Source organism: Rhea pennata, chromosome 16, assembly GCF_028389875.1.
Source record: "Rhea pennata isolate bPtePen1 chromosome 16, bPtePen1.pri, whole genome shotgun sequence".
In the NCBI taxonomy this organism is placed as follows: domain Eukaryota; kingdom Metazoa; phylum Chordata; class Aves; order Rheiformes; family Rheidae; genus Rhea; species Rhea pennata.
The window spans coordinates 17,988,974-18,008,244 of record NC_084678.1 but is presented as its reverse complement, the minus strand read 5'-3'; the positions used below and the strand labels follow the sequence as shown (position 1 = coordinate 18,008,244).

Sequence of the window (19,271 nt, the reverse complement as noted above, 5' to 3'; positions counted from 1 at the left end):
CGCCCGCCCCGCTCCGCGCCCGCCCGCCCCGCTCCGCTCCGCTCCGCGCCCGCCCCGCTCCGCGCTCGCCCGCTCCGCTCCGCGCCCGCCCCGCTCCGCGCCCGCCCGCTCCGCTCCGCTCCGCGCCCGCGGCGCCGGGCGCGCTTCCAGCCGAGCGAGCGGCCACGGCGCCGCGGGAGGCCCCTCGGCGCGGCCGGCTCGGGTAGGTGCCGCAGGCGGTGCCGCGGGCCCGCGGAGCCCGGCGGGGAGGCGCGGGCGGGGAGCGGGCGGCCGGGGAAGCCCTGCGGCCCGGGGAGGGCGGAGGGGGGGCTGCACCGCCGGCAGCGCGTTTCGGCTTAGGGGAAGCTCGAGTCAGATCCCGCCCGGGCGCCGGGAAGGGCCCCCGCGGCGGGACAAGGCTGCAGTCAGAGCTGGCGGCCGCGCCGGACGCCCGGGACAGCTCATCGTTTGCTCAAGGTGTTGGGATGCGGCTGGGCCCGCCCGTCGGGGCCGCCCGTCGTGCCGCGGCCGGCGCGGGTAAACAGGCCCTGAAAAGGGGCAGTGTCTGCGCGGGCCGCGCGGTGGAGAGGCAGGCGGCCTGCGGCGGAGCTGCGTGCCGGCGGCAGCCGCGGCCCGGGCGCCAGGTGGGCTGGGAGGGCCGGGCGCAGGCTGCGGCGTGCGGCGGTGCGGCACGGTGCAGCACGGCGTGGCACAGCGTGGCACGGTGCAGCATGGCACGGCGTGGTGCGGCACGGTGTGGCACAACAGAGTGCAGCACAACGCAGCACGACACAGCACAGCATGGCACGGTGCGGTGTGGCATGGCAAGGCATGGCATGGCACAGAGCGGCGTGGCATGGTACAGCACAGCATGGTGAGACGTGGCATGATGAGGCAAGGCACGGTGCGGCACAGCACAGTGCGGCACAGCATGGCATAGTATGGCACAGTGTGGCACTGCACGGTGCAGCACAACACGGCACGGTGCAACACAACATGGCACGGTGCGGCACGGCATGGTGTGGCACGGCACGGTGCAGCATGGCACAGCACAGCACCCACTCTCCGGCCGTGCGGGACAGGCTCCTGGCCACGTGCTAGCAAGGCCGGGAAGGCACTTTCCGAGAACTACCAAGAGCCCAAACACAGAGGGGCTGTCGGATGTGATGGAGCAGGGAAGTGATAACCGGCTTCTCTGGAAAACCTCAGGGCAAAGCTCTCCAAAACTGTTGTAAAAAAAAAAGAGATTTGAAGAATTCATTGTTTCACAATCTTTGTTCTCAGGCCAGATCTGTGCTTTTTATTTGACAACAGGAGAGGCCCAGACCTTTCATGTTTCCCTTCATTTATTTGTGGTTCTTGAATTCTTTTGGGGGGGGCAGCAGCAGGGGCTGGGGGGGTCTCATGGCACTGGGGGCCTTGGGGCTGGGACTGGGCCAGGGCATCCCAGGAGCACTGCAACCCCCTGGGCTGGGGTGAGTCCTGCTGCCTGGATGGGCCTCCAGGATCGCCGGGGGCTCGGGAGCTGGTGAACCGGGATCGACGGGGGCTCGGGAGCTGGTGCACCAGGATCGCTGGGGGCTCAGGAGCTGATGCACCAGGATCGCCAGGGGCTCGGGAGCTGGTGCACTGGGATCGCTGGGGGCTCGGGAGCTGGTGCACCGGGATCGCTGGGGGCTTGGAAGCTGGTGCACCGGGATTGCTGGGGTCTCGGGAGCTGGTGAGCCGGGATCGCCGGGGGCTCGGGAGCTGGTGCACCGGGATTGCTGGGGTCTCGGGAGCTGGTGCACCGGGATTGCCGGGGGCTCGGGAGCCGGTGCACCGGGATCTCCGGGGGCTCGGGAGCTGGTGCACTGGGATCGCTGGGGGCTCGGGAGCTGGTGAACCGGGATTGCCGGGGGCTCGGGAGCTGGTGCACTGGGATCGCTGGGGGCTCGGGAGCTGGTGCACCGGGATCGCTGGGGGCTTGGAAGCTGGTGCACCGGGATCGCTGGGGTCTCGGGAGCTGGTGAACCGGGATCGCCGGGGGCTCGGGAGCTGGTGCACTGGGATTGCTGGGGTCTCGGGAGCTGGTGCACCGGGATTGCCGGGGGCTCGGGAGCCGGTGCACCGGGATCGCCGGGGGCTCGGGAGCTGGTGAGCCAGGATCGCCGGGGGCTCGGGAGCCGGTGCACCGGGATCACCGGGGGCTCGGGAGCTGGTGAGCCGGGATCGCCGGGGGCTCGGGAGCCGGTGCACCGGGATCACCGGGGGCTCGGGAGCCGGTGCACCGGGATTGCCGGGGGCTCGGGAGCTGGTGAGCCGGGATCGCTGGGGGCTCGGGAGCCAGTGCGCTTTTGAAAGCTGTAAGGCATCAGCCTGACGGGAGCTGCATTCCAGCCTCCAAATGTTATTTCCAAGCAGTTAACTGGAAAAAGCAAAACCCTTCCTTTCCCCCCAACATGTTTCTTTGTGCCTTTGAGTTGGCTTTTCTTGGAGTAAACTGAATTTTGACAGCAGTTCCCAGGAATTTGTGAGAGGAAAGCAAGAGGGTTCCCTCTTTTCCAGGTCCTGCTTTTGGTCCGTAGCATTGCTCCTGTGAACGCGAATTCGCAGTTTGCGGTGCCTGGAGGTGCCTCGAAGGCAAGTGACGTCTCTGCGTTCTCCAAGGGGCCGAACCGAGGCAGGCTCCCGGAGCGGCTCGCCCTCCTCCTCCGTCCCGTCCCAAACTTTTCCGTTTGGAAAAGCCACTCGTGCCAGTGGGCGCTCCAGCGTTCCCTCGCTCCGCGGCTCGCTCCGGGCCCGGCGGGCCTCTCCGGACATCTCCGGGTGACGGCGCTGGAATGTCGGCCCCTTTCCCAAACTGCTTTTCTCGGGACTGTGTTCGGCATGGCCCCGCTCGCCTCCCTGCGCTGGTTCCGTCTCCTCTTTTGCATCTGAAATTTATTAACTTTTTTCCTTTGAAAAAAGGAGTATTTTCCCAGGGCCGTCGGGGACTGGAGCTCTGCGGGGCCCCGGCGTCCCCCTTCGGCAGCGCTGGCCGCTGCTGCCGCCCGCCGCGGGCACCTGCTCCACGAGCCCTTGACAAATGCTTTTGCCATTTCGGGGATGGGAAGGAGACATTGATTAACTCCCACGCTTGCCTTTCTGGAAAGGTTATAGCTTAATTGGTCAGACTGAGAGTCATAAATCAGGTGCTGAAGAATCAGGGTGGATAAGAAAATTTTTGCAGAATGTTGCAAAAACAGTTTCTGGCGGGATCCCTGCAGCTGGGCCCACGCGGCTTCGGGGCGCTGAGGGCGAGCGGGACAGCGAGAGCTCGGAGCCGCTGCGACCCTCGCCGGGAGCGGGGAAATCGCCCTTCTCGTGTCGGTTAATCTCAGGATTTTCAAAATATTTCTGTTCTTCTGGAAAATGGAAAACAACAGGAAATGTGTTGTTTATTTTATTCAGAAGAAAAGATTTCAACTGTATTTTGGAATATTATTTATTCTATTTCTCCATAGGAAGTGCTACTCCCCCTCAAGGTAATAACAACAAAAAAACCAAAAATCCACTTTTTCATACCAGCAGGAGGCAGTGAAGAAGGGAGAAAATGCCTCCCGTGCAGGCTGAGCACAGCCTGTATTCGCTGCCGGGGAAAAAAGCAGGAGACAACCGAGCGCCTTTCTTCCAGCAAGTGAAATGCTCAGGTTTGGTGCAGCCTCTTTCAGGCCGGCCCCCTTCTCCCGGCCTTTCCCGGGGGCTGCTGCAGCGATGGGGCGGATGCTGCGGCGGCCGCTCCGCGCCCCGAGCGCCTGCTGGCTGCAGCGGTCGCGTCCAGAATCCCTCCGGGCGCATTAGGGGATGCCAAGAGCAGAACCTGGCTTTGATCCATGTGTGATGATAATAAAGAACAACAGAATGGATTTTAGTGCTTTTTCAAAGGTCTCCCAGGAAATTGCCTATTTAAACACAAGTAAAATAAATGAAAAACGGAGTGCACCTTTCGCATTTCAGTGCAGAAGCTAAAACAGATGCTGCTTGCCAGAGTAAAGCAAGGAGGCGACCTTGCAGAGCAGGGCCATAAAGCGCTCGGCTCTCCCCGCTGCTTCCGCCCGGTCGCCTATCTAGGTCATCTCGGTGCTCCGATCCCGTATCACCGCTGGAAATAGCAGGGGAAAACAGCGACACATAAAATATCCTCTGGAGCACTGTAGGTGTTATTCTTATGAACAAGTAAAGTACTTGGGAATCAATAAGAACTTTTACTCGTAGCTGCTAGAGAGATTTCATTCCTTGAATTATATGATGGGATAAACGAGAGCCCAGTCTGGCTGCCACCTTGCGTATCAGCATCTATCTGTTCCCAGCCAGGCTGCAAAGCTCACGGAATTAATTAGGATAATCAATACTAGCAGCGACACCAGTATCCATCAGCGCTTTGCCGTGCCTCCAGGAGCGCGGCCGGCGCGGTGGCGCTGCGCGACCGCGGTGCGGCGTCGAGGCGTTTTGCCTGCAAGGCTGCCGTCACCCGAGCGCTTTCGTAATACACAGCTTTCAGTAACAATAACAATCTCGTTCCTCTGGCTAGCTCTTGTTTATTTTACATGTCAGTTCATTTTTAATATTTGTTTCCTGGAAACTAAACTCAGTCCCGGAGGCGCCCGGGGGCTGCGGGGCCGGAGCGAGGCGGCGGCGGGACCCCGGGGCCCCGCGGCCGGGACGGGCGCGCTGCCCGCTGCGGGGCCCGTGCAGCGCAGCCGCGACGCTGCCCGCACCGGTGACCCTGGCTGCTGAAGCTAAGGATTTCTCTGAAAGATGGAGCACGTGACGGGAAATAATTGGTATCCGACGAGAAGTTTGGGCAGGATACGCAGGTGTTACCGAGGCGCCTGCATACGCGGATGCTAATGCAGCAAATCATCCCTCGGCAGAGGAGGAAGTCGAGCGTGGGAACGGCCGGGCCCGGCTTCGAGCGTCCTTGGAGGCGGACGAGGCTTGCGCCTTCCGCGGCGGACAGGCGCAGGCGCTGCTCTCCTGCGTCCCGGGCGACGCCGGAGCGGGGACAGTCGGAGCGGGGAGTCGGCAGCACGCGGCCCCGGCGCCCCGCGGGAGCGCGCCCGGCACGCGGCCGCCGGCAGCGGGGCTTCGCCCAGCGGCGGCCGCGGTGCTCCAGGAGCCGAGAGCCAACGCTCTCCGCAGGCGGCATTTTGCATTGCATCAACTCCGACTTCTGCAGCCCTTGGACTTGGTGCAGGACCCGCTGTTCGGACAGCGGCGAACGTCGCAACGTGAGGAGGGGGAGAACGTGATCTGGCTGCCGTGACCTCAGTAAAATGCAGGACGTGGCAGTAACTGGAAAATGGAGCAAAGCCGACTGGGCTCACCAGAGATGGATCGTGCAAACTGCCGCCGATATCTCTTGATGATAATTATTTTTAAGCCAAAAGTAAAGTGATAGATCTCAGCTATGGGGATTTCAGTAAAGCAGTGATAAAAGTGCTACTGAGGAAATTAGTGTCTAAGCTGCAGCAGCTGGAGCTCAGGAGAGCGGTAAGCAGAGCGTGGCAGAGGAGCAGGGCTGGGGAGCCGCGGCTGGCACGCACGGGGCAGCGCCGAGGCATGCTCGGCGTGCTCGGCGTGCTGCCCGCCCCGCGGCGCGGGCCTCCTCGGCTCCGGGGCCGGGTTGGCTCTGCAGGGAGCACGGCCTTGTCCCGCACCACTGACGCATGCCAGCACCGAGCCGGCCGCCGGCGCTCGGGCAGGGCTGCGGCGCCCGCGCGGGTGACGGCGCTTTGCGTGCCGACTGCTGCACACTAGGTTGTTAAATCCCGTGGGCCGGGAAATCAGGTCGCTGCCACCCCACAGCGGGGCGAACGCCAAGCACGGAGGACCCGTGCAAGGCCGAGCGTCAGGCAGCGGGTCCCGGTGCCCGGCCGCAGGCGCGGGACGTGGCCGCACAGGACGCCCGCGCCGGGGAGCGGGGGCCCGGCTCGGCACGGTGCCATCACTCGGCGGCCGCCTCGGCCGGGCCGCCGGCGAGGGGCTTCTCCAGGTACTCGACGTGCGGGGGCTCCACGGAGGGGCAGGGCGGCGCGGCGCCCCGGGCCGCCGGCAGCTCTTCGGCGGAGGCGTGCGAGTCCGAGTCGTCCGAGGAGAGGCTGCTCCGGCTGGAAACCTGGAAGTACTGGGCGGCTTCAGCCGGCGGCGGGCGCGCGTGGGGGGCTGCGGCCACCCCACGGGCCGGGGGCTTGCTGGAGGCGGGGGGGCACGGCCGGGCGGCGCAGCGCGGAGCCGGAGCAAGAGCCAGCGGCGGCAGCCGGCCGACGTCCTGGGCGACGCTGCCTCCGGGTCTCGCACAGGCTCCGCCGGCGGGTTTTAGGAGCGAGGCGCCGGTGGGCGGGCGGCCGGCGCGGGTGTCTTGGCCTTCGGCCCTCCGGCTCCCTGGCGCCGGGCTGGAGGCCGCCTCGCAGCCCGGCGCTGCCTGGCCGGGGGCCGCAGAGCCCGGGCGAGAGGGGCCGGAGACGTCTCCCTTCCCGCCGGCGCCCCAGGCCTGCCGCAGCTCCGCCAGCATCTCCTCGAGGATCCGCCTGCTCTCCCGGTACCTCTGCCGCGCCGCGGTCCACGCTGCCGGCCCGTGGCTGCTCTGCATCGCGCGCACGTGGGCCTTCATCTCCTGCAGCTTCTCCAGGGAGAGGTCCACCGACAGCTTCTGGAAGGAGCTCTCGAGGCCCTGCAGCGCCTCCAGGTTCCCCGCCTGGCTCTCCCCGCGCTTCGCGCTGCCCGAGCAGCGTTTGCAGTCCAGGTTGAGCCATGCGATCTGGAAAACAAGGCAAGAGCTGCCGGGCTGGTTTTCCCCGCTGCTCACGCAGCGCCTGGTGCCGGAGCGCCCGCGCACCCACCTCGCTGGAGAAGCTGCAGAGCTCTCGCAGCATCTCCAGCTCAGCCCGCCGTCGCTCCGTGGCCGCGTGGAAGCTCGTCAGCTTGGTCCGAAAAAGGGCAGCGGCTGCCTGGAAGGGGTCTGCCTCGGGGAAAACCGAGTCTTGGAGCTCAGCTGCTTCCTGACACAGAGCCAGCCCGCGGCTGTACCGCGCCTGCAGGCACAGGGGAAGGAAGCGACAGCTGGGACCGTGAGGAGGCTCTGACGGGCAACGGTCAGGCTCTCCGCGGGCATCCGCAGCAAAGCGCCGTCCTCGGTTTGGGCGGCAGAGCACCGGGGAGACGCAGCGGAGAGAGCGGGGCTGCTCCGTCTCTGCCCGTCCGGGCTCTGCGCCTCGCACCGGTCGCGTTAGTCTGAGTCCAGAGGATTCGCCTCGTTTCCTCCTCCGTGCAGTGCTCGCAATTAACGGGCCTTTGCGTTTAGGGGTCCATGGGGAAAATCTTTGCCACTACATCAATGTCCGACGGCCCCAGGCTCTGCAGTGCCTCCCCGCAGCAGGGAGCCGGGGTTTGCCCGGGCAGGAGCCCCGGAGCGGTGGGGAGCAGCAACCTCGGCCCGAACCGCAGCAGGGAACAGCGAAGCGGTCTCCCCACGTTGCAGCAGGGCTGCCCAAAACCTGGTCAAACGCTTGGAAAATCGGCCATGAAGACTGCAGTTTGACCCAGCCAGTGCAGAGGAAACCCAGCTTCAAGCAGAAGTCTTGTTCCAAACCAAATCTGGGGAATTTGGGCCAAGAGCATCAAGACTTGTAACGACATCTGACCGCTTCTGATTTTGCATTTTCATCTTTCTGCTGAGCGCCTGGCAGAGAGCCTGAGCCGTGTAACAGCTCTAGCGGCAGTGATACCCTACGGATAAATAATACAGAAAAGCCTCCTCCAAACGTACTGCAGCCTGAGTGAGGAACTCCTTAAACTGCTCGAAGGATTTCTCGATGCCGCCGGGGCTGCACTCCTGGGCGCCCATTTCCTCCAGCCGAGCCGCTGCCTCGCCGTCCAGCCAGCGCCCGAGCTGCGGGACACACAGGAGCGAGGGGGTCGCGCCGGAGCAACGGCAGCGAGCGCCTCCATGCCGGAGCCGCTGTCACGGCCGTGGCTTCCTCGGCTACTCCCCTTCCTTCCCCGGGATTATCTTGAGCTCTGACTTGATTGCACACACTAGCCCCACAATTAAAGTCAAAGCTCCAGGCAATCCTGTTATTCTCCGCATTTCCTTTGTCATCAAAAACCTAGGAAATGGGCTGAAGATTTCTTTTGCTGTGGTCCCCAGGCTGGGTAACTAATTTGCTGCATCCCCAGAGGGGGTTCGACTGGCGCGCGGTGCCCGCGCTCGCTCTTGGGCGGCCCAGCTCACCTCGCTGAACTCGGCCTGCAGCTCCGTGGTCTTCCGGAGGAACTCCAGGCGCTCCAGGCAGCTGTTGGACTTGGACACCAGGTCGTGGACTTCCTCCTCCAGCTGACTGTAGAGCTCCTCGGCCGCCTCGAGGCTGCTCCTGCCAGGACACGCAGTCAGCAGCCGGCCACGCCGAGCAGGAGCACCTCACGGGCGGCTCGCTGCAGGCTGCGCTGCAGGGGTGCGGGCAGGGCACGCAGGGGTCTGCCAACATCCCCATGCCACCGAGAGAGCTGCAAGTACGGGACCACGGGACGGGGAAGCATTTGCCAGCAGCGTGGCCTGAGCCAGCAGAGCGAAGGGAGCAGAGTGCATCGCCAGACCCGTGCGGCAGCGCCAGATGTGCGTGACATCGCAGGACACATGCAGCATTGCCCGTGTGCGGCATCATGGGACACATGCAGCATCACCAGACACGTGCAACATTGCAGGACACGTGCAGCACCGTGGGATGTGTGCAGCACTGCAGGACACATGCCGCATCGCCACATCGCTGGACGTGCATGGGCAGCGTTGCAGGCATGCACGGCGCTGCTGGATGTGCGCAGCACCGCGGGGCACACGCGGCGTCGCTGGACGTGCATGGGCAGCGTTGCAGGCATGCACGGCGCTGCTGGATGTGCGCAGCACCGCGGGGCACATGCGGCGTCGCTGGACGTGCATGGGCAGCGTTGCAGGCATGCACGGCGCTGCTGGATGTGTGCAGCACCGCGGGGCACACGCGGCGTCGCTGGACGTGCATGGGCAGCGTTGCAGGCATGCGCGGCGCTGCTGGATGTGTGCAGCACCGCGGGGCACACGCGGCGTCGCTGGACGTGCATGGGCAGCGTTGCAGGCATGCGCGGCGCTGCTGGATGTGCGCAGCACCGCGGGGCACATGCGGCGTCGCTGGACGTGCATGGGCAGCGTTGCAGGCATGCGCGGCGCTGCTGGATGTGTGCAGCACCGCGGGGCACACGCGGCGTCGCTGGACGTGCATGGGCAGCGTTGCAGGCATGCACGGCGCTGCTGGATGTGTGCAGCACCGCGGGGCACACGCGGCGTCGCTGGATGTGCATGGGCAGCGTTGCAGGCATGCACGGCGCTGCTGGATGTGCGCAGCACCGCGGGGCACACGCGGCGTCGCTGGACGTGCATGGGCAGCGTTGCAGGCATGCACGGTGCTGCTGGATGCGTGCAGCACCGCGGGGCACACGCGGCGTCGCTGGACGTGCATGGGCAGCGTTGCAGGCATGCACGGCGCTGCTGGATGTGCGCAGCACCGCGGGGCACACGCGGCGTCGCTGGACATGTGCAGCATCACCAGGGCCTGGCCTGGCCCCATCTAGTGGCTTCACTGAGACAACCCTGCGGGCTTGCGGCGGGGCTGGCCGAGCAGCCCGGAGCCCGCCGGAGCCCGTCGGAGCCAGAAGACCCTCCCGCAGGACTTGCCGCCTCCGCGGCCAGGCCGCCGGGGAAGGCTCCCCGCCGCGGGGCACGCTGGCGCCGGCGCTGGGAGGGGGTGCGCGGGCAGCGCGGGAGCCGCCGGCTGCGGTCCGCGTCCCCGCCGGCGCTACCTGGCGTGGGGCGAGGCGCCGAGGCGGGCGGCCGCCCTGCGCAGCCGGGCGAGCACGGCGCCGCCGTCGCGCTGCAGGCCGACGAGCTGCGGGTCGCTCAGCACCCTCCGCATCAGCTCCCTGTGCCGGGCAATGCGGGCGGCCACCTCCTGCGGGGCACAGACACCGCCTCGCCCGCCGCTCCCGCGCCGCTGCTCCGCGAGCGGTCGCTCCTTGCGGCACAGGGCCAGCGCGGGAGCGTCCTGCTCCGCGAGCCCGGCCAGGGCTGCGCTCGGCCCTGCCGGAGCCCAGGAGCCGGCACGGGTGCTTGCAGCGAGCAGCCGTTACCTGCAGCCCCGCGGGGCCGTCGGCTGCGCGCAGCTCCCGGATGCAGCTCCGCAGCAGCTCCGACGCCTGCCGCAGGCCGGCCGCGAAGGGCTGCAGCTCCTGCGGGGAGAGCCGGGGTCAGCGGGGCCGGGCGGCACCGGTCGAGGGACCGGCACGCGCGGAGGAGAAGCACCGCCCGTTTGCAGGGGCCGCGGGGGCCGCGAGCACAGACACCTGGAAGAATTGCACCCACTCGCTGTGGCGGTAGGGGAAGGTGCCGTCCAGGTCTGGCGTCACCTGGGAGCTGTCGACGTAGCGGCCCAGCGCCTTCAGCGACGGCAGGGTCTCCACCTGCGGGGACGCGGCTCGTGAGCGAGCCAGAGCCCTGGCGGCGCGGGGACGCGGGGGATGCAGGGACGCGGGGTGTGGGGGATGCAGGGACGCGGGGGTTTGGGGGACGCGGGGGACGCGGGGGTGTGGGGGACGCGGGGGTGTAGGGGACGTGGGGGACGCGGGGGCGCGGGCGCTCACCTGCACGCCGGGCAGCTTCTCGCGGGGCCCTGGCAGCTCCTTCTCGGCGAGCAGCAGCACCGCCCGGACGGAGCCCGGCGCCGCGCTCTGCGGGAGGCGCAGGGGAGTCACTGCGCGGCGCGGGCACCGCAGCCCGCTCAGCACCGCGCACCCCGCCACAGCGCCCAGCGCGGCGGTGAGGGGCACCCAGCCACCACGGGCAGCTGCTCGAGTGTCGCCGGTCCTCGAGGGAGCCGGGAGCCGCAGCTGGGTGCAGGGCAAAGGCAGCAAGGGAAGGTGATTTTTTTTCTAGGAAAAGGAACTGGGATGCAGCAGTGGCAGCGGAAATTTCTCTGCACAAATCCACGCTGCGATGCTCCCGGGAAAATCTGCGAGCGGGATAACAGGCAGGGCCGCCGGCGTCCAGGGGAAGGGGCTGCCCGGGAAGGGGCTGCGCGGTGCAGGGCAGCACCCAGCCCCGCCACCCCGCGCACCTGCACGCTGCGGAGCGCCGCGAACAGCACCGGCGGCGGAGGCTGCTTCCTCGCATCCACGACAACCGTCAGCCCGCCATCCTTCGCCTCCTTCCTGGCACACGGGAAGAAAACACAGTGGCAAGGATGGCAAGCACGGTGATCGGAAACGGCTCGTGAGCCTGCTCTTGTCTGGCGGCTCCCTCCATCCTCTCCCAACAGCATGTGCAGGATGCGTCCAGCACGAAGCTGCAGCATGCAGGATGTGCCCCAGCCGGGATGCGTCCCAGCTGCAGCGTGCAGGATGTGCCCCAGCCGGGATGCGTCCCAGCTGCAGCGTGCAGGATGTGCCCCAGCCAGGATGCGTCCCAGCTGCAGCGTGCAGGATGTGCCCCAGCCGGGATGCGTCCCAGCTGCAGCGTGCAGGATGTGCCCCAGCTGGGATGTGTCCCAGCTGCAGCGTGCAGGATGTGCCCCAGCCGGGATGTGTCCCAGCTGCAGTGTGCAGGATGTGCCCCAGCTGGGATGCGTCCCAGCTGCAGCGTGCAGGATGTGCCCCAGCCGGGATGCGTCCCAGCTGCAGCGTGCAGGATGTGCCCCAGCTGGGATGCGTCCCAGCTGCAGCGTGCAGGATGTGCCCCAGCCGGGATGCGTCCCAGCTGCAGCGTGCAGGATGTGCCCCAGCCGGGATGCGTCCCAGCTGCAGCGTGCAGGATGTGCCCCAGCCGGGATGTGTCCCAGCTGCAGCGTGCAGGATGTGCCCCAGCCGGGATGTGTCCCAGCTGCAGTGTGCAGGATGTGCCCCAGCTGGGATGTGTCCCAGCTGCAGCGTGCAGGATGTGCCCCAGCCGGGATGCGTCCCAGCTGCAGCGTGCAGGATGTGCCCCAGCCAGGATGCGTCCCAGCTGCAGCGTGCAGGATGTGCCCCAGCCGGGATGCGTCCCAGCTGCAGCGTGCAGGATGTGCCCTGCCGGGACGCGTCCCAGCTGCAGCGTGCAGGATGTGCCCCAGCCGGGATGTGTCCCAGCTGCAGTGTGCAGGATGTGCCCCAGCCGGGATGTGTCCCAGCTGCAGTGTGCAGGATGTGCCCCAGCCGGGATGTGTCCCAGCTGCAGCGTGCAGGATGTGCCCCAGCCAGGATGCGTCCCAGCTGCAGCGTGCAGGATGTGCCCCAGCCGGGATGTGTCCCAGCTGCAGCGTGCAGGATGTGCCCTGCCGGGATGCGTCCCAGCTGCAGCGTGCAGGATGTGCCCTGCCGGGACGCGTCCCAGCTGCAGCGTGCAGGATGTGCCCCAGCCGGGATGCGTCCCAGCTGCAGCGTGCAGGATGTGCCCCAGCCGGGATGTGTCCCAGCTGCAGTGTGCAGGATGTGCCCCAGCCGGGATGTGTCCCAGCTGCAGTGTGCAGGATGTGCCCTGCCGGGACGCGTCCCAGCTGGGATGTGTCCCAGCCGGAATGTGCCCCAGCTGGGATGTGCCCAAGCAGCCATGCACGGGATGCGGGGCATCCCTCACCGCCCGGGACCCCACGCCAGGAGGCAGCCGGAATGGGGCCCCCTGGCCGGTCCCTGACGCTACCTGGGGAGGGAGCAGAGGTAGAGGACGAGTCGCGCCAGCTCGCTGGCAGAGCACCACGCGGCCTCCCAGGCCGTGCTGCTGGTGGTCACCTGGATGATGGCGTGGCCCAGCTTGTCAGTGCTCCCTGCGGAGGAAGCAGACGTCGAGTGGCCCCGGAGCCCGGCCCCGCCGGAGGCAGCCGGCGGCTGCAAAACACCGGCAGCTTTGCAAACCCCAGCAGGGCGGGCGACCGCTCGCCTTGGCCGCTGCTTTGGTTTCTCAAGAGGGGACGGGATGGGGACGGGGACGGGGCGTGCGGGGGCTGCAGCCCGCCCGTCCGGGTCCCGTGCCGGGGGGCTCCCGCGCAGCCCGGCTTAATATGTTGCAGCTGCGGCGGGTACGAGCGCCGCGGCTGCGGGTCTCCAGCCCCCTCCCGAGCTCGGGGCTTGTGCGCCCCGGGAAATGCCGGGGCAGCCTGCTGGGGATGTTTTGCCTGGAAAAAAGATGGTTTTGTCACAGTTTTCAGCTCCTGGGAAAAGAAATCAACCAAATGTTTAGTATTTGGCAGCTAAAAGCTGAAAAGCTTCATTTCTGAGGAATGGTGTAGGAGGGCTGCTTGCAGCTGAGAGCAGAAACCATGTCCGCTGCTCAGCGCAGGCTGCCTTTTCTTAAAAAAAAGAAAAAATATTGCCCAATGGACTGAAAATTTCCCACTTGGGGCTTTCTGGGTTCCTGCAAAGCCCCGACCCCTTCCTTCGGGGCCCGTCCCAGGCAGAAAGGCACGTTCCCCGCCGCGGCCGCTGCGGGCAGGCGCCGGGCGCCGGCGGTACCTGGCAGACGCACGACGCCGGAGCGCAGGAGCCCGGCGTGCAGCTCCTGCCAGGCCGGCGGCCGCGGGGCGCCGCGCTCCCGGCCCGCGCCCGGCGCAGAGCGGCCGCTGGCGCCCGGCGGGGCCCCGTCGTCCGCGGAGGCGCCGGCCGCCGGGTCCGGACCTGCCCACGAGAAGAGGAGACAGAGATGAGCCGGCAGAGCGGAGAAGGGCAGGGAGACGCAGCGCGGGGGCGTCTGCGCGGCCGCCGTTACCTTTCCCGGCGAGTTTCGCTCTGCTCATCCTGGGAGAGTAAATCGCCGACATCTTCTTCCAGGGCGCCTGGGGGTGGCTGGCGGCTCGGGCCGCGGCGGAGCCGTCCCCGGGCGCTGCCCCGTGCCGCTGGCCCTTCAGGAAGGAGAACTTGTGGCCGGAGCCCGTCACCTCCGCGCGAGCCGGGGACTTGAGCAGCTTGAGGTTGCCCTGCTTGGCGGCATCCTCCGCCTCCGCGCCAGGGTCCCCCGCCGCCGCCGCTGCCGCCGCCGCCGCGCGGGAGCGGAGCACGGGGCTGCCGCCGGCAGCCGGGGGCGGCGCGGGCCCGGGGCCGTCGGGCTCCTCCCGGATGGCTGCCATGAGCCCAGCGCCGAAGCTCACGGGGTTTTGCAGGGCAGCCAGGTAGGAGTCGCGGTGGCGGCACCGGGAGCCGTAGCAGCAGGGCTCGCCGGCGAGGTGCCCGCTGCCCCGGCAGGGCGGGCAGGCGGCCCCCGAGCCGGGCGCCAGGCCGCCGCGGCCCCCCGGCCCCGGCAGCGACCGGGCCAGCAGGTCCAGCTTCTCCTCGGACAGCTCCAGCAGGTCCACGTACTCCCCCTCCAGGTTCTGGCTGACGATCTCGCGCAAGCTGGGCACAACGAGCGTGGCCGGCTTCTTCCGCGGCCCCAGCTGGGCCACTTTGATAAGTCCTGGGTATTTTCCCTGGCCGGACCTTTGAGACGCATCTTTGCAGCCCGGGACGGGGCCCGCGACGTTGCCGTAGGGCCGCGGCGCGTCGGCCGTGCAGAGGGGCCCGGGGGCGCCCGGCGGCGCCGGCTCCGCGGCCGCGCGGCGGCTCGGGGCTGCCGCGGGGGAGGACGTCCCCGCCGCCGCCCCCGCCGCCCCCGCCGCCCCCGCCGCGCAGCCGGGCCCCGCGCCGGCCCCGTCGACGAACTCCGGCGTGGCGATGCTGCTCCAGGGCAGCGGGGCAACGCCGTCCTCGGTGGCCACGAGGCAGGTGTGCAGCGGGGCGCCGTCGTGCTCGCAGTTGATCTCCTCCAGCCACTCGTTGGTGAAGAGCAGCGCGTAGGTGGCCTCGGGGACGGGCGTCTCCCGCACCGTGCGCAGGTCGCGGGAGAGGTGCTTGACGGTGAGGCGAGCCGCGCGCCCCGCGCAGGGCTCGGCCTGCAGGTAGAAGTCGCCGGAGCGCAGCAGGAGGGGGTTGAGCGGCGCGAGGTGCACAACCACCTTCTCGCGCAGGCACAGCGGCCAGCCCTCGTGGAGGAAGATGCAGTTGAAGTAGGGAGCCTGGCGGGGAGGCAGGCGGCCGCGTGAGCCGGCGCCGCGTCCCCGCCGCTCCGCAGCACGCAGCCGCCCGCCGCGCGCTCCCCGGCCGCTCCGGTGCGGAGAGCGGGCGGCGCGGGAGGCTCGCCCGGGGCTCCCGCGGCTCCCGCAGCGCCGTGCACGCCGGGGCGCCGCGCGGAGGGCACGGGCACGGGGCCGCGGGCCACGCCGGGTGCCGGGCAGGAGCCTCGCAGCCCGGGCTCCCCGGCCCGGCACCGCCACGTGGAGCGTCCCGCTTTGGGGCAAAATGCCGTGCTTTGGGGCAAGCCCTCCGGCACGCAGGAGCGGGGCGCAGCGCGACGCCGGGCGCGGCGCGGGCGCTGTCGGGGAGCTTACGCAGGCCGCCTGCCGCACGTGTTCGAAGAGGCGCTTGGCCGGGATGAGGAAGTCGAGGAGGCAGCAGAGCCCGTCCCCCCGGTAGCTGGTCTCCAGGAGGCGAAACACCTGGCCGAGCACCGTGGGCGCCGTGGCTTCGAAGGGCGGGTACAGGGCTCGCAGGGCGCTCTGCACCGCCGCGTCCAGGGAGCGGGCGTCCTGCGGGAGGGAGGGAGCAGAGCGGCGCTGGGCAGGGCTCGCCCGCAGACGGGGCGTCCCGCGCCCGCGGCCCCCGGCGCCCGCCCGCCCGCCCGCCCGCGGCGCACAGGTCGCCGGCACTCGTGGGCTTTGGCTGCGGTTTAATGCGGTCGAAAGACGGGCTCCAAATGTCACCTCCCGCCGCGCTCGTCCCTCCGCCTGTAACGCGGGAGACGGGAGCAGCAGCAGCAGCAGCAGCAAAGGGTTAAGCGGAGGCGGCCGCCGCGCAGTGCCGCGCTCGCGGCTCGCCGGCTCGCTGGAGGAATGCAGCGCTCCGAGGGGGGCGGGGGAAGGACGAACATCTGAAGACGGAGCGGGTGTTTCAATTCAGGCTCATCGCTGAATGTGATTAACTCAAAATTAATCACGGGCGTGTTTTCTGGGAAATGCTGTGCTGAGCTCGAGCCCCATGCCGCTGCAAAGCAAGGCTCTCCGCAGCCGGGCGAGAAAGCCTGGGCTTGTGCCATGCAAAAACTCCTATTTCTGAGTTTGCTCTTCCAGCTTTTCTGAAGACATTAATTACTTAGACCTTGTTTCCAGGCTCGTGCTGATCTCACCAATGTAGCTGATCCATGGAAGGAAGCAATCAGATAGTTTGTATTAAATTCAACGGTGATGCAGCTCCCGCGGGCCCCGCGGCGCGGGCCAAAGGTGCGCTCCCGCACCGGCGCTCCGGACACGGAGCCGGGGTGGGAATTAGCTTCAGGCAGCTAATCCCTGGTCTGGAGGCCCATTGAGAAACAAAGTGGCAAATTGGTTAACTCAGCTCAATTAGCCTTAATGCGCTTTAGCTAAAGCACTTTGCAGTCATGCTTTGGTTCACTCTTCTTGACTTTTTCTCAGCGTTTCCGCACAGAAAACTCCTGCCGTTGGGCCTGGAAGGGGAGGCTGGAGGGCCCGAGCAGGGCGCATTCTCGGTGCCCCATCCGCAAGCCCGTCCCCTGCAACGCCTCTCCACGCCCGCTGCTCACCCGCCGGCTTTCTCACGCTTCCTCCGACTTTGCCTTCCAGGGAGCGACGGGAGCCCTCGCTGCCGGGTAAATCCCACCTCTCCGATTCGCCTTGCAGCCTGCCGGCAGCGCTGGGGCCCCGCGCGCCGGTGCCGCGGCCCGGAGCCGCCCGGCAGCACCCTGGCATGGCCCCCGCGCCGCTCGTGGGAACGGACCAGCTCTTCCCACCCCAGCTCATCTGCTGCGGGCAAAAAAGGCAGGAAAAAGAGGAAGAGGAAAAGCAGCAGAATCCCTTGGCTAGGCAGGCTTCGGGGCTCAGGGCCCCGTGCCAGCCACTGCTGCCGTCCTGCGCCCTGCATCCCGGCGGCTGCTCCGTGTCCAACAGCACCTGGAGCATGCGGGAGACTCCAGGGGCTCCAGAGCCACCTTGGAGACTGAGGATAAAAGCCGCCTTGGAAGCCACCAGGGGCTTCCCCATCTTGCAGAAACTCGTAAGTATCTGAGAAAGGGAGCAACCCTGCTATGATGGGAAAGAAGAACATCTTCCAAATCCCTAACCACACTGCCCAACAGGAAATGGCCTCGGCAGAGGACGGAGCGGCTCCAGGAACACAGGCGCTTCCCTGCGAACGGAACAAAACCGCCCAGAACTTCACGAAACAGCGGGGACTGCTCCAGCCAAAGTCAGAACAAAACTGTTGACTGATGGAGGCACCAGATACAGAGTTGTTCTGCCGAGGAGTATTTTGGCCTCGAATGCCTAACGACGTTTTCACTAAGCGTCACAAAGCAGTTCACCGCGGGCAGCACTTCGCGGGGCGCACGCAGCGCGCAGTGTCGCGTTAGCGCCGGGTGCCGAGGCGAGCCTGGCCGCGGAGCGATTAGAAATCAAAAAGAAACCAATTAGCCTGCTTCCCTTCACCGGTTTAAACGAAATGCAAGAATGAAACAAAAGGCATTAGGGAGCATAAGGAGATTTACATTTGCAAACCTATTTCCATTTTAATAAGCCAAAGTGCCGTTAAATAGAGATTGATATTTCTCCCCAAATGCCCATATTTTTAAAAGCGGTTTGCACCCGTGGGAGGAGCGGGGCTCTGGTGCTCCGCTGCAGCAGAGCTGTTTAATGCCCATCCAGACCAACGGGGCAACTCAGCTCCCTCTCCCCCCGCTCGGGATGGGAGCATGGTTTGAATGCCGCAACCAGCAGTGAATAACAATTCCTCTCCCTCTTCTGCAGCTCTTACTTTCAGCAAGAGTTTGGCACAAGAGTTTTAAAGAGCAGCGGCAGCACGGAGGAATACAAGGCCAGCGTTCAGGGCAGCACAGCCTGGGAGCCCAAGGCAACAGAGCCGGCCCCAGCGAGAGAGGCGGCGGCGAGCGGATGAGCGGGCTGCTGAGCGTCCCGGCGCGACGGAGGCAGTCGTGCTGAGCGCACCAGCACCCCGCTCCTGCTCCGAATCCCCCTGCGAAGCTTCGCAGCGCAGCTGGAGCGACGACGCCGGGTCGCAGCCCGCAGCCCCGCGTGCGTCTCGCCAGGCTCGCCCGCGCTCGCCGAGCCCCAGCGCTGCCGGGGCGGCGGTGCCGGCGGCGGGCAGCTCTCACGGGGCCATGCCGGTGCCGGTGCTGGTGCCCGGCTGGCGGCCTCGCCGCGGGCAGGTGCACGCGGGCCGCGGCGCAGGTAGCGCGAGGGGCTGCTGCAGGCCGGGCGAGCGCGGCCCCGCGGTGGGGAGCACTGGCCGGGCTGCGGGGGGGGTGCAAAAGCAGAAGGAATTACCATGCTTAACGGGAAGAGGCGGGGGGGGCCGGGGAGGGCGGCTGCAAGCGCCCCGTCCCTTCTTCCTTCCTTGGGGCCGCTCCGCCGCCGCCGCCGCCGCTCCTCAGCGCTGTCCCGGCGCCCCGGCGGCGGCCCGGCAGCGCCGAGCACCGGCCCGCGGGCCGCCCGGCCTCTGCCGCCGAGCCTCCATCCCGCGCCGGCCTGGGAAAGCCGGGCGGGCAGGATCCCTCCCACTCACCCGCGGCTCTCGTAAAGAGGGAAAAAAAAAAAAAAAAAAAGAAAGAAAGGACAAAAACAGAAGAAAAAGAGCAAGCCCCGCTGGCGAGGGGGGGAGGAGGGGAGTGGAAAGGGGGGAGGGAGGGGGCTGTCTGCGGAGACGGCTCCAAGGCGGCCGCGCGGCTCCGGCGGGGCAGCGCGGCCCGGGCCGGGCGCCGCCGCCGCCCCGGTGCGGCCCCGCGGCGGCCCCGCTGCGCCCGGCGGCGCGGGGAGCCCGCGGGGAGCCCGGGGGTGCGGGGAGCCCGCGGGGAGCCCGGCGGCGCGGGGAGCCCGCGGGGAGCCCGGGGGTGCGGGGAGCCCGCGGGGAGCCCGGGGGTGTGAGGAGCCCGCGGGGAGCGCGACGGGGCGCGGGGAGCCCGCGGGGAGCCTGGCGGTGCGGGGAGCCCGCGGGGAGCCCGGGGGTGCGGGGAGCCCGCGGGGAGCCCGGGGGTGTGAGGAGCCCACTGGGAGCCCGGGGGTGCGAGGAGACGGCAGGGAGCGCAACGGGGCGCGGGGAGCCCGCGCGGAGCCCGGGGGGGGTGCGGGGAGCCCGCGGGGAGCCCAGGGTGTGGGGAGCCCGTGGGGAGCCTGCGGGTAGCGCAACGGGGCGCGGGGAGCCCGCGGGGAGCGCAACGGGGCGTG

The 19,271-nt window shown here is 67.8% G+C and overlaps 2 protein-coding genes across 4 annotated transcripts; both read right to left on the bottom strand.

The window, feature by feature from the left end:
* Positions 1–2,222: 2,222 nt before the first annotated feature.
* On the bottom strand, positions 2,223–4,653 carry LOC134147973 (uncharacterized). Its single transcript, XM_062589572.1, has 3 exons — positions 3,944–4,653; positions 3,526–3,824; positions 2,223–3,365 (listed from the first exon to the last, which is right to left on the bottom strand). Exons 2-3 carry the CDS (start codon positions 3,796–3,798, stop codon positions 2,223–2,225), a joined length of 1,416 nt encoding a protein of 471 aa, XP_062445556.1. The 5' UTR covers positions 3,799–3,824; positions 3,944–4,653.
* On the bottom strand, positions 4,654–18,450 carry KIAA1755 (KIAA1755 ortholog). Of its 3 annotated transcripts, none has more exons than XM_062588978.1 (14): positions 18,375–18,450; positions 15,411–15,608; positions 13,757–15,038; positions 13,504–13,665; positions 12,695–12,818; positions 11,139–11,232; positions 10,666–10,752; positions 10,369–10,485; positions 10,156–10,254; positions 9,829–9,977; positions 8,234–8,372; positions 7,769–7,891; positions 6,843–7,034; positions 4,654–6,760 (listed from the first exon to the last, which is right to left on the bottom strand). In XM_062588978.1, the coding sequence occupies exons 1-14, from the start codon at positions 18,375–18,377 to the stop codon at positions 5,948–5,950; spliced, it is 3,582 nt and encodes a 1,193-aa protein (XP_062444962.1). In that variant the 5' UTR covers positions 18,378–18,450; the 3' UTR covers positions 4,654–5,947. The 3 variants fall into 3 exon arrangements, with proteins under 3 accessions (XP_062444962.1, XP_062444963.1, XP_062444964.1); XM_062588980.1 differs by having other exon boundaries at positions 6,049–6,779; XM_062588979.1 differs by lacking the exon at positions 9,829–9,977 and having other exon boundaries at positions 10,388–10,485.
* Positions 18,451–19,271: the final 821 nt, after the last annotated feature.